We start from the raw sequence: 15933 nt of genomic DNA, 5'->3' as shown, positions 1-15933 counted from the left end.
ATGCAAATGAGCATGGGCTGGGGAGGCAATTCCCAGGTCTCCAAGCCCCCCTTAAAGCTGTCTGAGACCAAGCAGGGAAATGAGTTAAGAATCTATTTGGAAGCCCCGGAGAGGCCCCCAGGATGCAGGTTCTCTGGAAAGAGGGGAAGAGTTTGAGTGGTGGGGGCAGCGGGATGTGAGGCTGACTTTTCTGCTCCTGAGAGAGCGATCCTATCTCCATAGAAACAGCAGCAGTCCTGCAGCATCATCCACAGCCTGAGAGAGAGCCAACAGCAGGAGCTGAGCCGGTTTCTGAATCCGCCCAGCATCGAGACCACGCAGCCCAGCGAGGACCAGAACGCCAACAGTCAGGAGAACAATGTGCAGCCTGAGGTATGGGCAGGAGGCGTCCGCCGCCCAAGGATGTTAACGAAGCACAGGCTGATGCCACTCAGCCATTTCACACAGGAGACAACTGCTTCTAATAGGACGTTTTCTAAGTCGGAAAAAAAATTTTTTTTTAACTGGAAGATGTCGATCCAGTTTATATCTTTGTTTTTGCATCCCTGAATCGGTGGAGGTCATTTCAAAAGATTCTAATTTGCATGGTTACTAAAAAAAAAAAAAAAAAAAAAAACACAGGAGTGCTCTGAACGTAGCAATCCCTGTTGATTTTTGTCTAAGGGTTAACATCAGATCCATAAGGGTTTGAGACCAGCAGTATCACGTGACTTAGGAGAACACGGTTTGCCTAAAATTGTGCCTTAAGTGTTTTCTCCTCCTTATACTGCATAGAGACTTGCAGTAAAATGAGCGAGAATGTTTGCAGTTGGCCCTCAGTCTCCTAGTCAGACTCAGGGCAGAAGTCTTCAGCTGGGCACCAGAAGTGCACATGGAATTCGGGAGGCTTAGCTGGAGGACCGACTGCATACCAGGGCCCGGCATAGTTTCATGTCCAGACTCAGTCTGCATGTCCCTAACAGTCACCAGGTCCTGGAGAGCTTGTGTGTGAGAAGCAGCTGGTGGGAGGCCTGCCCTTAACCATGAGGGGCAGTTATGAATATGGTGGAGCTGGTCCAGCATCCTGGTGTGTAGTGACACAGTCAGGGACCAGGGACAGACACTGAAGCCTGGGGCCCCATGGCCCAGCAGGACGCTCCAAGGGGCTCTCGTGTTCCCCAATCCAGTTTGGATGGATTCAGGTCAGTGGCTTCCCAGCCATAGGAATCACCTGCACCTACCTGTGCAGGGGCAGTGAACATGGTGGGAGGGGATGCAGAGGCTTCTACAAAGTCCCTGCCACCTGTCTGCCCTGGGCGAGTGCAGGGCAGGGCTAAGAGTGGGATGCCATGGACAGGGCTGGTGAGGCAGGGAGTGGGTGACAGCAGAGCCCGCTGGTTTTAGGTGAAAAAGCCCAAGAGGGGACGTTGAAGAGGCGTGAGGACCAAGGCGCTGATAGGAGACAGGAAGGTGATAGTGACCCAGGCTGGGTGAAATGCCGGAGAGCCGAGCATTTCTCCTTGACGTCAATCTTTTTCTTTCTTTCTTTTCTTTCCCTCTCTCTCTTTCTTCCTTTTTAAAATTTATTTATGGCCACACCCTCAGCGTACGGAAGTTCCTGAGCCAGGGACTGAATCTGAGCCGAAGCTGCGACCTATACATAACTGTAGTAATGCCAGATCCTTGAACCCACCGCACCAAGCTGGGAATCAATCCCACACCTCCAGAGGACCCTGGCTGCTGCAGCCAGATCCTTAACCCACTGTGCTACAGCAGGAACTCCCAATTCAGCCTTAAATGATGTGTTTAGTTCTCCTCTGAGGCCCATCCCAGAGCTTTGTCTGCTGAGAAACTGAGATAGTTTCTTCTGGAAGCTCTAGGCACCGACCTCCGGGTTGGCAAGAGTATACTGTCCCCAGACCAGGCCATCCCCTGCGCCACTTCCTTCCTGGAATGCGGCTGTTTGGCCCTGGTCCGTGGCGATGGCCCCGGGGGTGGAGGGCAAGTGGCCTTGGGACAGGTATCCAGGAGGGCTCCCCCAGGAAAGGGGCCACCTGCAGACCCGGCCTCTTTTCTCACCATGTGCGATGGGGACTCGCTCACTGTCCTTGACTCTTCTTACTATTTTTACGCTTCCTTTCCCCACGGTGGACACTGTGGGTCCATGTGGTTTTCCCTGCATACGTTCCTGTGGGCTGGACTTGCTTCCTTTCCTAAAATGAAATGAGGGTCCAGCTGGTGCAGAGAGGAGGGTGAGCCCGGCGTGAGGGGTAAGTGCCCCTTGTCCCCGTTGTCCTCGTGCAGACGAGCAGCCAGCAGCAGCTGCTGAGCCCCACCCTGTCGGACCGAGGAGGGAGTCGCCAGGACGCGGCCGAGGCCGGGAAGCCCCAGAGGAAGTTCGGGCAGTGGCGCCTGCCCTCGGGTACGTCCAAGTCCTGCCTCCAGCCACCGGGGCATTTCAAAGGAACCTGTGCATTTTTGTGTGTTTTGGGTCTTGAATTTCAAATTTCAGGTCTGCATCTAAAGTTATTTACGGATAGTGAGACAGTGAAAAATATATTCCCCTCAAAATGACTTCTCTAAATAGAATGGTATCAGCCCTCGTTTTCAGCTAATAGAGAAGGCAGCCTCCGCGGTCACCGCCATCCCACCTCTGCCTCTGTGATTCGGACCCTTTTAGATTCCACATAGAAGTGAGATCTTAGCGCACCTGTCTCCCTCTGTCTGACTTACCTCACGCAGCACAACGCCGTCCGGGTTCATCCATGAATAAACGGCAGGAGTTCCTTCTTCTTCAGGCGGAGTAAATGCCGATGTATAGACCCCACGGCATCCTCATCCAGTCACCTGCTGACGGACACAGGTCGTTTCCATAGCTTGGCTGTGGCGAATGACACTGCCATGAACACGGGAGTGTAGACGCTCTTCAAGAGAGAGACTCGGTTTCCCGTGGATGGAAACCCTGAAGCAGGACTGCTGGCTCCTATGGCAGTTCTGCTCTGCAGGTCTAACTTAATCTGTTAATTCTCGCAACAGTCCAGTGAGGAAACTTGTAATCTCTTTACTCTGCACTTGAAGAAACTTCGGTGCAGAGGCATGAACTTGATACATCAGTTGATCCATGGGCCACAGACGCGGGACCCCAGACTAGAACTGTTAGAGCTGCTTTATTCAGACACGTGGATGGGGAAGATGGATGTCCTGAGCATGTCGTCCATCTGTCCATGAGTCGCTCCTTTTTCCACTGCTGCTGCACCTCAATTTACTTTTACAAAACGTTATGTACCCATCTCCTTCTTTCATCCCCTCTCCGAACCCCGTGCTCTCCCCTACTGTCTGCACACTATCCTTTCTTGTTTTTCTTTATATTTATATGCATACACTAATGAACACCAAGGCACATATATTTCTATGACACTTTTATTTGTCCAAATCGAAAATTTTAGTGATTTTTTTAGTCTTTGTAATTATCTCAAAGTGCAAAAGGCAGGCAGCATATTTTTTTTCTTTTTAGGGCAGCATCCAAGGCATATGGAAGTTCCCAGGCAAGGGGCTGAATTGGAGCTGCAGCTGCCGGCCTACACCACAGCCACAGCAATGCTGGAGCCGAGCCACGTCTGTGACTTACACCACAGCAATACCAGATCCTTAACCCGCTGAGCGAGGCCAGGGATCGAACCTGCATTCTCATGGATGCTACTTGGGTTTGTTACCCCTGAGCCACCATGGGAACTCCAGCAGCGTATTTTTTAAATAGGGTTACTAGTTGTCCATGATCATAATTTTAAAGTCCATTATGAATGTAGAGAATCAAGCACTCGAAAAGGTTTCCCACATAACATCTATGGATAGGACTCGCTCGTGGGAAACGTGACTGATGGGACCATCGGGGGGTTTCAGGAATGGCTTGCAATGGGGGGAACCACACCACCACGTTGCTCATGGGATCTTGTTGGTTCCACAGCGCCGAAACCAATAAGCCACTCGGTGTCTTCCGTCAACTTACGGTTTGGAGGGCGGACCACGATGAAATCTGTCGTGTGCAAAATGAACCCCATGGCGGACACAGCGTCCTGTGGTTCCGAGGTGAAGAAGTGGTGGACCCGGCAGCTGACGGTGGAGAGTGACGAAAGCGGAGATGACCTTCTGGACATTTAGATGCGGACTAGTGCAGATCAAAGTCCAGCGGGGCAGACTGACTTCTGATAGGCTCTTTCACTGTCCGGTGAACAGTGTGTAGTTGATGTGTAATTTAAGTCCACCTTATGACAAGATTTTTTAAAATGATTTCTGCCCTGCCATACGAAGGCATAAAACTTGGTCCGCCCAAGCCCTGTGTGTGATGGGTTATTACCACGTGTTCAAGAGCATCTGCACAATGGCAGTATTTGTAATGTTAGAAACTATACCGACACCTGGTGTAGATCATTCAAAATTTCATATATCCTGTCTAACTAAGGTATATATTCACATAGGCTCTTAGGCGTCATTACCACCCCCCTGAAAGCGTGCTTAGCCCAACGCGGCTGGTATTTATGGGACAGGAGCTATAGCTTTAGTTCACATTTTCCCCACTTTCTCCAGAAATACGTCTCTTGGGAGAATTTATTATTTGTGATTGATCTGAAAAGGTCAGCCCTGAGCTCCTGCTAAAATGGTAATAGTTTTACAAATTACAGATCCTGAAGTTTGAAAAGTATATTCTTTTCCTCATAGTATTTTCTTAAATATGCACAAATTATTTAGAGATCAGAACAAGTCGGGATCTGTCTGCAGTCACTCTAAGGGAACTGGTGCCTGCTCCCAAGAGAACTGCATGTGCCAACAGCAAACAAAAAAATCAGCCCACAGAGCCAACTGGTTTAAAACAAACGTGGATGTAGATTGCTGGAGGGATATGGTTATGTCAAGACACTGGGTTTTTATAAAAGCCTTTAAGGAGTTCCTGTCATGGCTCAGCGGTAATGAACCCCACTAGTATCCATGAGGATGCGGGTTTGATCCCTGGCCTCGCTCAGTGGGTTAAAGATCTGGCGTTGCCATGAGCTGTGGTATAGGCTGGCAGCTACAGCTCTGATTTGACCCCTAGCCTGGGAACTTCCATGTGCCGTGGGTGTGGCCCTAAAAAAAGACATACAACAAAATAAAATAAAAGCCTTTTAATAACTGAGTTTAGCAAAAAGAGTAAAACTGCAGGATTCAGTTTATTTTAAAAAATCTTTGCATGTGTGATGTTGGCACTGGCTTCCTCTCTTAGCCAAGGTCGGTCCATTTTGCCATAAATCAGCAAAGACATGGTGAGTTTGGCCCCAAGACACCATTGCGATACCCAGTTCAGAAGGATTCCTTGCTGCCAGGCTCTCCTAGCGAAACAGTGGTCCTCTTTGAAACCTTGTTCTCAGCTCACAGTTTAGGAAGCTCAACTCAGCTGTACTCGTTTCACGCGTCAGCAGTCCACGTCCTCTGAGAAACTTACAACGCAGAGTGAGCTGGTTCTCCCATGCCGGTTCCACCAAGGAGAAGAGCATCTGGGCCTTAACTGCACGATTCTTGATGGGGGATGTGCTGTTTAGATGGCTTATTTTAATGCAGTGATGATCTCGAATCCTTGGGCTCCTCGCCCTCCCCCGGGTTCTTTATGATCTATTTCTATTTAACATTCTTAAACTAGCCAAATATCACATTCCTTCTGTACAACAAAGGTGACATTGTGGTGACGGTCCTTAGAGTGTTTATAGGATTCATTGTGACAGTAAGATAATGGGCAATTAAAGGCAGTGCAGACAGAAAGATTTTATTTGGTTTTATGTTCAATGGGCGTTTCCTTTTTGCACATAAGAAAGTAAAATAAATACTGGATTTGTAAAAGAGTTTACTTCAAGTTGATAATTATTTCTAAACCTTTTCTTAATGTGTGGGTTTGGGGAGTGGGAAAGGGGCTTGGTGGTTCGGCCACTGAGGAGCTGGCATTTTGCAAACTCCGCATTTGAATACTCCATCTAGAAGAAGCTGTCAAAAGCTCTGTCCCTGATAGTCATTTCAGCTCAGTTCCTAAGCCGGAATGTTTCTTTCAATGTTAGTGCCTGTAAGGCTGAGTGAGTATCCTGTTACCTTCCAAACTCGCAGTCAAGCAGAAAGGGATCTTAGGCAGCCAGGGCATGGGTCTGTACTAGTGCTGCATGAAAACGAGGGGTTTTTCTCTTGGCTCATTACACTTGAGTAATACAGCTTCATTCTCACAAAAGTGCTGAGCCCTTCCTAAAACGTCTGTAATTGATGTTCAGCAGAACGTCATTGTTGTTCATTCTGCAGCAAAGCAAGGGGCAGAATAGCAATGCACTGAAAGCCACAGCACCCGACACTTGCAATGAAGTGAAGCAGCCCAACAACTCCCGTGAGACTCGCTCTTTCCCTGAAGCCAGCAGAGCAGACAGCAAGCCGAAAATGCGTGCCCCACCCTGCTTAGAGTTCTCAACTTATAAACAGGCTGGTTATGCAGATGGGAAAACTTTGGTCACAATGTCCCCTGGTCCTTAGAGAGGCCAGACACTGACACTAATCCTGTCATCATGCCACCCACTGCCTTTAATTAAAGGACGCCGTGGGTTCCGAGGGCATCAGAAAGCGTAAGGCATAGAATACTTGAATGCAGAGCTCCCTAGGGGAACAGACCACACAGGCATTGCACATATGGCAACTGGAGGGGACTCAAAGGGAATGGGGATGGAGAGAATGGCCAGACCGGCCTATTCACTCTATTCTCAGCAGTGGTTCGAGAGCAACAGCCATCAGCAGGACTGGCTGTGAGTGCCCTGCCCATGCTGAATAAGACGGGGCATGTAGACGAGAAATGGGGCTTACAAAGCCTGAGGAAAAAGCAGTTTCTAAGCCAGCTGAAGGATGTGTTTTCCTGTTTCTTTGTAGGAAGTGGTGTGTCCCACAGACAGGTGGTTTTGGATCTACTGCTACCTGTGGCACTCTTTCTCCAAGTCCATCAAAAGATCCCCAAATATTAGGCAGGCGAAAGCCAGGCAGCCCTGCTGAGATGTGGGTGAAGGGGAGAATCCCACTCACATGGCCCCATCTCACTCCTGTCATGGACTGAATTGTGTCCCACCCAGAAAAGATGTGTTGGAATCCTAACTCCCTGTCCCTGTGCAGACGAGCTTCTTGGGACAGAGTCTTTGCAGATGTGATAAGATACGGTGAGGTCATTCCAGAGCAGGTGGGCCCTTAGTCCAATATGACCGGTGTCCTTATGAGAAGGTGTCAGAGACACAGGGAGGAGAAAGTTACAGGAAGACACAGACTCACAGGGAGGACAGCCACGTGAAAACACAGGCAGAGTGCTGTCGCCACAAGCAGGGAACACCTAGGGCAAAAGTTGTTGCAAGAAGCAAGGAGAGGGAGTTCCCTGGTGGCTCGGTGGGTTTGGTTGTCACTGCTGTGGCTCAGAGCACTGCTGCAATGCAGGTTCGATCCCTGATCCTGGAACATTTGCATGCCACGGGTGCAGCCAAAAAAAGATTCTTGCCTAGAGGCACTGGAGAACACGTGACTCTGCCAACACCTCGATTTCAGATTGCTGGCCTCCAGAACCAGAACTCTGAGATAATGCATTTCCCTTATTTTAAGCCACTCAGTTTGTAGTATTTTTTAACAACCACTCACAATCCCACTCCAGCCCCAAAGATGGTCTGAACCATCCTGGTGTCCCAAGGAAACTAGTTTGAAAAACACGAGTGTAACTCAAAGATGGTGAGCTTTGGAGTTGGACAGATTTTTCAAGTCCTGGATTGCCTGTTACACCTGGTATAATTTTGAATGAGAGACATACCTCTGAGACAGAATTCAGCTTCCTGCTTTCAAGAAAGGCAGAAGAGGTAAATTCCTTCACTTCATTTACCTGAGGGGGTCACAAAGCCTACAAGATGGGTTTGGTCTGAGCTGACGTGCAATGTACCCCAAATCATTAACTGGCTGCTTAAGCTCCCACTCAGAATCCCCAGGTGACCAGTTGTCCAGGGGGCCACTTGACAGGTTTCCAGCTTGAAGCAGACCTGAGTCAGCAGAAGGGAAAAGACCTGACATTTCATCAAGTTCACGTTGAACCATTCCAGTTTCTGAATTGAGACTGTACTTGCTACCCAAGGTGACCACTGAACATTTCTAACATGTAATGGTGAGCAGAAAAGTTGTGGGCTGAAGGACTCCTATCCGGGACCAAGGAAAGGTTACTGACTGAACTGTAAAGAGATGGTAGAAAATGGAAAGTTAAGTGTGTTTTAACTACGGCGTGAGGTGGGCTTGTTTAACGGGACAGTTACACGTGTGGACCTGCAGATGTCCAAGGGGAGGATACAGACTCGGTGGCTGAACAGGTAAGGCTGGGTTAACAGAGGGATTTCCCCTTGGGAGCATCAGGACAGAGATGATATCTAACGCCATGACCTTGATGGGTGATATTGCCTAAGGACTGGATATAGAAAGCGGGAGGCCTGAGGGTCCGTATTCGTTTTGCTGGAGCTGCCGTAACCAAATACCACAGACTGGGGGCTTAAATAATAGAAATGGACCTCCTCACAAATCTGGAGCCCAGAAGCCCAAGAGCAATGCATCGGCAGGGCTGGTGTCCTCTCCTTGGCTTGCAGAAGGCTGTCTTCCTCCCATGTCCTCACATGGTCTCCCGTGTGTGTGTCTGTGTCCTCATCTCCTATTCTTATGAGGACACCAGTCCTATGGGACCAGAGCCTACTCTAATGATCTCGTTTTAGCTTCGCCATGGCTTTAAAAGCCCAGGCTCCAAATACAGTCACATTCTGGGTTATTGGGTGTTACGACTTCAACATATGAATTTTAATGGAACACAACTCGGCCTGGAATGGGATCTGTTTCCCTGAGAGTGGTGAGTATTCGAACAGTTGTTCAGGGGACAAAAAGGTGAGCCCTGCACCAGGCCATTCAAAACTAAATCTTCTCACTTACCAGAAGCTGAAAAGCACAAGATCCATGATCCCAGAATTAACAGTGGCCTGCTTTCCTGAGTCAGTGTATGGAAGGAGACAGTCACAAAAACACTGAGACCTTAAATCCCTGTGTGCAGCCTGGAAACTCACCACTAGACACTCCCTCCCCCCAGTCAGCTCAGTTTTGCAACTCACCTTCATGTAGCAGCACTGCTGCCCTGCTACCTACAAAACTACACCTAGACCTCACACTCATAAAGACGGATGCTATGCATTTTTTTTCCTTTTCATGGCTGCCCCTGTGGCATATGCAAGTTGCTGGGCTGGGTCGAATCAGAGTTGCAGCTGTGGCCCATGCCACAGCCACAGCAATGCGGGACCTGAGCTTCACCAGCTTGTGGCAATGCTGGATCCGTAACCCACTGAGTAAGGCCAGGGATCAAACCCGCATTCTCATAGAGACAGTGTCAGGTCCTGATCTCACTGAGCCACAACAGGAACTCCCGAATTAAAAACAAAAACCAAAACCAAAAAACTGAAAACAAGTGTTGATGAGGATATGGAGAAGCTGGACTCTTTGTGCACTGTTGGTGGGAATGTTGAGTGGACCCGCTTTACCATGGAGGGTAGTAAGTGGATCCTCCAAAAGTTAAAAATGGACTTACCGGAGTTCCCATCCTGGCGCAGCGGAAACGAATCCGACGAGGAGTGATGAGGACATGGGTTTGATCCCTGGCCTCAATCAGTGAGTTAAGGTGATGGTCATGGTGGTGCCATGAGCTGTGGTGTAGGTCACAGATGTGGCTCAGATCCTATATCACTGTGGCTGTGGCACAGGCCAGCAGCTCTGACTGAACCCCTAGCCTGGGAACTTCCATATGCCAGGAGTGCAGTCCTAAAAAGAAAAAAGAAAAAAAAAAAAAGAGGAAATTTTGATACATGTAACAACAAGGATGAACCTTGGGGACACTATGCTAAGTGGGTGGAATATGCCGGTCACAAAAAGACAAATGCTGCATGATTTCACTTATGTGAGGTCTTGAGAGAGGTAAAATTCACACGAACAGAAAGCAGACTGTGGCTGCCAGGGACTGGGGGAGGGGAATTGTCATTTTGGAAGATGAAACAGTCTGAAGAGTGGTTCCACAACTATGTGTATGTACTTAATACTGCTGACCTGTACACTTAAAACTGGTTAAAATAGGAAGTTTTATGCTATATGCATTTTATAAAAATTATTTTTTTTTCATTTTTGATATACTCTGTCATCTGATCCCAAAAGCTAGTGGCCAAATTGAAACAGCAAAACAATTCCAAAGCCACACTTAAATTACGTTTCTATATCTGCTTGCTTTCTATTTTTGAACAAAATGCTTCGCTTAAATTTAATAGTTTATTATTTTCCACAATGCTGTATATGACTCATCCCAAATTAAAAATCCTCCTAGAGTATGCCTAGTAAATATTCAAGACCTGTGCTAATTTTTTTTTTTTTCTTTTTAGGGCCGAACCCTCAGCATATAGAAGTTCCCAGGCCAGGGGTCAAATCAGAGTTGCAGCTGCCAGTCTACACCACAGCTACAACAATGCCAGATCTGAGCATCTGCACATACACCGTGGCTCACAGCAACATTGGATCCCCAACCCACTGAGCAAGCCCAGGGATTAAATCTGCATCCTTATGGATACTAGTCAGGTTCATAACCTGCTGAGCCACAACAGGTGTCCCCATTCCCACAGCCGTGTCAAAGGACTTGAGAAATATGCCCCACCCCACCCCCTGGCACAGGCTTGACCCCCTCTGCCTTCATGGGTCCCCAGAGCAAAGGGCAGTTGTCTTAGGATATATCAGACTCTGGGCACAGTCTCCTCTTTCTGAGTCTGCATTTCACATGGGAAACATCCTGGGGGCCCTACCCAGGGAAATGCTGAAAGCACGGCAACGAAACAGTCAACTGGGGAACATCAGGCTGGCGATGGGCTGGTCATGTATTCCACATACCCCAGGAAGGGCTGTCACAGGGACTCAGCTCTCTCCTCTGGCACTGGGGGACACTCAGCAGCGGGCTCCCCCAGGCACAGAGGAGAGAAAGGTCTCCTTTTAAGTTGTACCAAAGTATAGTTGATTTACAATGATGTGATAATTTCTGCTGTACAAAAGTGATTCCATTACACGCATATACACACCCTTCTTTTCCCACACAGATTATCACAGGATATTGAGCAGAGTGCCCTGCACCACAGAGCAGGTCCCTGTTGACCACTCGTTCCATACACGGTGGTGTGCACAGACCAATCCCAACCCCCAATCCACCTGTCCCATTTGGTAACCAAAGTTTGTTTTAGAAGTCTGTGAGTCTGTTTCAGAAAGGCCTCCTTCTGTCCTGTTTGAGCTAAGAGTCAAGGGAGCAGGGAGTCCAGACTCTCTCAATGCCTTTGGTGAGGCTCGCAGATTCACTGAAACACGCCTTAGGGATTCACTGGGCGCTTCTGGCAAACCGTCTCTCCCTGCCCTCCCTCCCCCCTCCAGAAGCCTGCCTTTGCCTCCATCACGCTCTCATTCCCCAGTGGCCATTACTGGCTACAGAGGATGCCACGTGGCTGTGTTCCTCCAGCTAACTTCAGAGCCAAACCCATGGAGAATTTCAAATAGGCCGTTCTTACCTATTCCCTGACTCCTTTTTCATGGCAATGGAAAGGGGCCCTGCGTGGGACCAGGCCAAGAGATAATCGGGAATTCTGCAGAGCCCTGATGAGCACAGCGTGAAGGTCCTGGCTGTGTTCTCACTTTCAACAGCCACACTCGTGCCCACATGTCACACCACCAGCCCTGATGGTCTCATCCAGGGGTCTCCCAGCCCAGGCAAGGTCTCCAAGCCCCTTGGCAATTGCCTCACACCCTGGGCTAACTGTTAATTAGATGCCTCATTTCTTGGCGTGGGTACAGGTTTGAGCCATCTGCTTATTGATCACATCTTTCAGAATATATTGGATTTGAAGGAATCCAGCCACAAAAGCCAGTGAGGTTGCAGGTAACTCATTGAAAAGGTTTCTCCAGAGCAAACCTGAGAGTGTGCGGTGACCTGTGGCCACACACGTGATTCAACGCGCTACAGATATACCGGCTGCCAAGTTCATAAATTATCATCATTACAAAGCAATACAGAGATGCAATTCAGAATTTCTACATGAATTCCTTTTGCTATACACTTAGTAGAGAAGAAAAATGTATGAAGTGGGCCAACAAGCTACTCAGTTACTGAAACCACTGCCCAAGTACTAAGGAGCCTACTGACCACCTTGCAAGTAACCTTGAACTTGCTTCTCCAATCCTGATCCTATATCTGAATCCTGCAGGAGACCATAAGGCTTTGAAGGTAAGGCAGGCTGACCTGTCCATCTCTGTAGCTCCAACATCTCTAAACAGCATTTTGGCACACGTGTCATTCTCAGCACTGCTCTCTAAGCTGAACAGAATGAAATAGATTTGGAATTTTTTTTTTTAACTTACCTCCAAATAAGAATGTCCAATATCCCTAGCATTTATCTCAAAACATCAACCACTGGGAAGATTTCTCACTTTTTCATCCAGAGTTCCTGTTCTGTTCCTCCTTTTAACTTCCTCCTTCGTGAGACACAGACACTTTGCTCTTGGGTTAAGGTAAAGCACCAGTGCAAACAAAGCAATGCAGACCCGCCCTGGGGCCCGGGATGATTGAGATAGGGCTTTTGTTACAGGAGAGCTTTATTCCAGAGACTCCCTCAGGGCGCAGTCCTACAGGAGCAGAGAGAATGAGCCCTGGGCACCAAGCCTGGAATAAGCAGGGCCTGGGGCCAGGCCCACAATTCAACCACTCACCCCTGGCAGGTGTGACAGTCACACCACATGGGTGACCAAGCCTGGGTGACAAGAGGCCAACTTTGACTCTTCGCCTATGACTTGTCAGTTAAAAGCTAAATCCTGATTAAGTAAGGATTGACTTTGTTCGAAAAGCCTTCTGCAAAAGGAAGAACCCTCTAAGATCTCGAAGATCAGGCAGAGGGCGGGTAAGCAATGCCAGTCAGAACCACGTATGGGGGGCGGGGAGGGTGAATGGCTGCGTGATGAGAGAAATGTCTTTCCCTGGGCTCAGCCTTAAAGAGCAGTTTCCACATTCCCATTTGGCTCAGGCTTAGGGTGAGTCGAAGCTCAGCGGTCTGCGGAAAGACAGAAGTCTGGCGAAAGTCTGACCTGATCATGTTGACAGATATTTTGTCTTCAGCAAACTGTCAGCTCAGCACTGCGAAGCAAAGGACAGGACTCAGAGGGGCTGTGTGCACCCTGTCCCGGGGAAGCAAGGGGCATCTGAGATCCTATCCAAGCTGTGGGAGAAGGATGCTTTTCACAGCAGGCAGTTTTCTGGGGTGCAGGGGGGGGGGATGTCTTGAGTGCCCCTGTTTTCCTGGAGCACCCGGCAGATTCCCCACAGGTCACCTCCCTTCTCAGACCTTCTCCTTGGCCTTCTGTAAAATAAGATTAGAAGGATACCCGCTTTAGCCGCCTCTCTGAGACTGAGAGTCGTGCAAGCCTAGTGTAAGTGTGGGCGAGAGCCTGGGAAGTGAGTGTGAGTGACGTGCGGCCATCAGCGCTGCTAACAGCTCTTGAGCTCTGCGGTCACAAGGGGTTTCAGAGACCACCCTCCCATCTTCCCATCTCCGTTCCTCACAAATCTCCGTTCTCCGGGGCCAGACGCGATGAGCCGGCTGTGTGGGCGGCAGGCTAGGCCGTGCTGAGCCCCTCGGGGTCCCTCAAGATGGGCAGGATTCTCCCCGAGCCCATTCCCAGTCTGTAAATCGCAGGGCCTCGCAGAAGACGCCGTCCGCACGTGGTGATAGAGCAAGCCCTGGTGAGAGATCCTCAGAGATCAGCGTTCTTAAATCTCTTTCCTTCAAAGGTTTTCGCTGCTCCCCTCGGGAACCGGACCAGTGCCCTTCCGAGGTAGGAGCTGATCGGAGCAGCAGGTGTCCCATCCACCCGGCAGACGGAAAGTGCGAAGGATGCTTCGGTCCGCAAGCCGGAGGGGGGACGTCCGCAGAGCAAAGCTTTCTCCGAAACCCAAGGAAGAAAATCAATGCCCCTGGAAGAGAAAGAGGGGAGAAATCTATAGGAAAGGGAAACGAGTGCAGTGTGATGCAATTTGAAGATTTCTCCGCTCAAGCAATTGACTCAATAGAGAGTGAAACCTAACAACCTCTGGTTTGTTAGACTGGACGCGGGAACCAGCCGGTCCTCTATCGACTGGCCGCGGGCTCCCGCACCACTGCTGGTATCCTGGTATCCAGGCCTTTGTTTTGTTTGCTTCTGTTTTTGTTTTTGCTTTCTGATTTATAAAAGTAGAGCTGACTTCAATCTCCCAAAAGTGGGACACCAAGTTTGGATCTGGAACGAGTGCTCTGTCAGTTTATTAATTCTTCTCCCTGCTATAAAGAAAACCCAAATAAATAGGACAGCGTTTGCATTTGATTTCATAAATGAATGCCCCGAACTGTTTTTCCACAGGTTCTTGAGCACCTATTTGGAAGTTTCAGAGGAAGTTTCATCGGAAATATTCTAGAGAGAAGATCCATTTTATGCATTTGTTTAAATGAAGGTGAGGGGGGCATATTGGACCTTCCCTAAATGATCCAATCCAGAATATTTTCAGCTAAAACCTTAATCTATTGTCATTATATTATTGCTGGAGGGGACCATGCCTTCAGTCTTTGCCTATGTTAATTACTAGGCATGGACACATGTACTTTCAGACAATGATACCAGCAGCAGCGTCCTTGGTCACTCAGACCAGCAACCCCTCTGGCCCACCTTCTATTTCTCCATCAACACCCTCATTCTTCCTACAACCCAGACCCCCTTAGAGCCTCTCTAGCTGCTAGAAAATGCATGAAACAACTGGCTGACGCATCCTTCTTCACATTCTCGTGTTTCTGCTGGCGAGACCACTGCGGACCATGCAGACAATGGACAGGTAGTGCTTTCTGTCAAATATGCTAGAAATAGTCTCCTAGGAAAGATGCCTTGAAAATGACAGATCGCATTTTGACTGGCGTTACCAGCATTTACTATTAAAATAAACCCACCTCATGAAAAACAAAGGGGTAAATTCCCAGCTAAACCGAGGTAATGCAAGAGTTTCTTGTTTATAACCTGTATGTGTTTATCATTCTACATCTCTTCAAAGCTTCTGAATACAGCGATGTTAGAAGTCAGCCAAGGGAAAAATGTAATTTCTCTTTGATGCATTTGTTCATTGAGAAGGAGCCCTTGGGGTTAACCTTTCTCTTGCCTTCACTGATCCTCCAAATGTAAAAGATTTTAATAAAACTGACCTGACCAAGGCCTGATTCTTCTTATAATTTGTTTAAATTCTAGAATGCATTCCAAATTGTAACATTTCCTTGATCTGTAAATGACAAGGAAACAGACCCAAGACACTACTGAATTTCTAGGCCCCCCCCCTTTTTGGCTTTTTAGGGCTGCACTTACAGCAAATGGAAGTTCCTAGGCTGGGGGTCGAATCAGAGCTACAGCTGCTAGCCTACAGCACAGCCACAGAAACTTGGGATTTGAGCTACGTCTGTGACCTACACCACAGTTCACAGCAATGCTGGATCCTTAACACACTGATCGAGGCCAGGGATTGAACACGCATCCTCATGGATACTAGTCGGGTTTGTTACTGCTGAGCCAAGATGGAAACTCCTAGCCTTTTTTATTCGAACAAATGATTGGCCATTTTTTAATATAACTTCTGAACTGTCAGTATAAGGATAGCTTCTTAGTAGACACAACTTTTGCCCTAAGAGGAGAGGAAAAAATGATTAGATTACTTGGGGACTCAATGAGATGTTCTATATGCCAGCATCCTAATTGGCTCTGCCAGGAAAACCCTAATCCGTAGCCATCATTCTGACTTCTAAAGAATCTTAAAACTTTTTAATTGTAGGTAGT

General features: G+C 48.3%; 2 protein-coding genes across 12 annotated transcripts in view; one reads left to right on the top strand and one right to left on the bottom strand.

The window, feature by feature from the left end:
- Positions 1 to 5847, top strand: part of NALCN (sodium leak channel, non-selective) — a 317004-nt gene extending 311157 nt beyond the window's left edge. For all 6 annotated transcript variants that reach the window (XM_084982252.1, XM_084982251.1, XM_084982253.1 and 3 more), the window contains 3 exons: positions 223 to 372; positions 2284 to 2401; positions 3944 to 5847. In XM_084982252.1, coding sequence (XP_084838378.1) covers positions 223 to 372; positions 2284 to 2401; positions 3944 to 4137 — 462 coding nt within the window. In that variant the 3' untranslated portion in view covers positions 4138 to 5847. The remainder of the gene's footprint in view (positions 1 to 222; positions 373 to 2283; positions 2402 to 3943) is intronic.
- The window catches only part of LOC102165696 (uncharacterized), a 207226-nt gene that overhangs the window by 11110 nt on the left and 180183 nt on the right, over positions 1 to 15933 (bottom strand). The window contains exons 4-6 of one of the 6 annotated variants that reach the window (XR_014819861.1): positions 12457 to 14062; positions 9611 to 9840; positions 5124 to 6285 (exon numbers count right to left, since the gene is read on the bottom strand). Coding sequence is in view for 1 of the 6 variants with exons in the window: in XM_084982254.1 (XP_084838380.1) it covers positions 13843 to 14062 (220 nt within the window). In the remaining 5 variants the exon portion in view is untranslated. Of the gene's footprint in view, positions 1 to 5123; positions 6286 to 9610; positions 9841 to 10278; positions 14063 to 15933 lie in introns of those variants that run through there. The other 5 variants (XR_014819863.1, XR_002336738.2, XR_014819864.1 and 2 more) reach the window with 5 other exon arrangements.

This window comes from Sus scrofa, chromosome 11 (assembly GCF_054392235.1).
Source record: "Sus scrofa isolate SSC_HxYL_T2T_F1_AM1 chromosome 11, Sscrofa_HxYL_maternal_Yorkshire_Landrace_v2.0, whole genome shotgun sequence".
Lineage (NCBI taxonomy): Eukaryota > Metazoa > Chordata > Mammalia > Artiodactyla > Suidae > Sus > Sus scrofa.
Note: the sequence above shows the minus strand (reverse complement) of the source record. Positions and strands in the feature narration are given on the sequence as shown.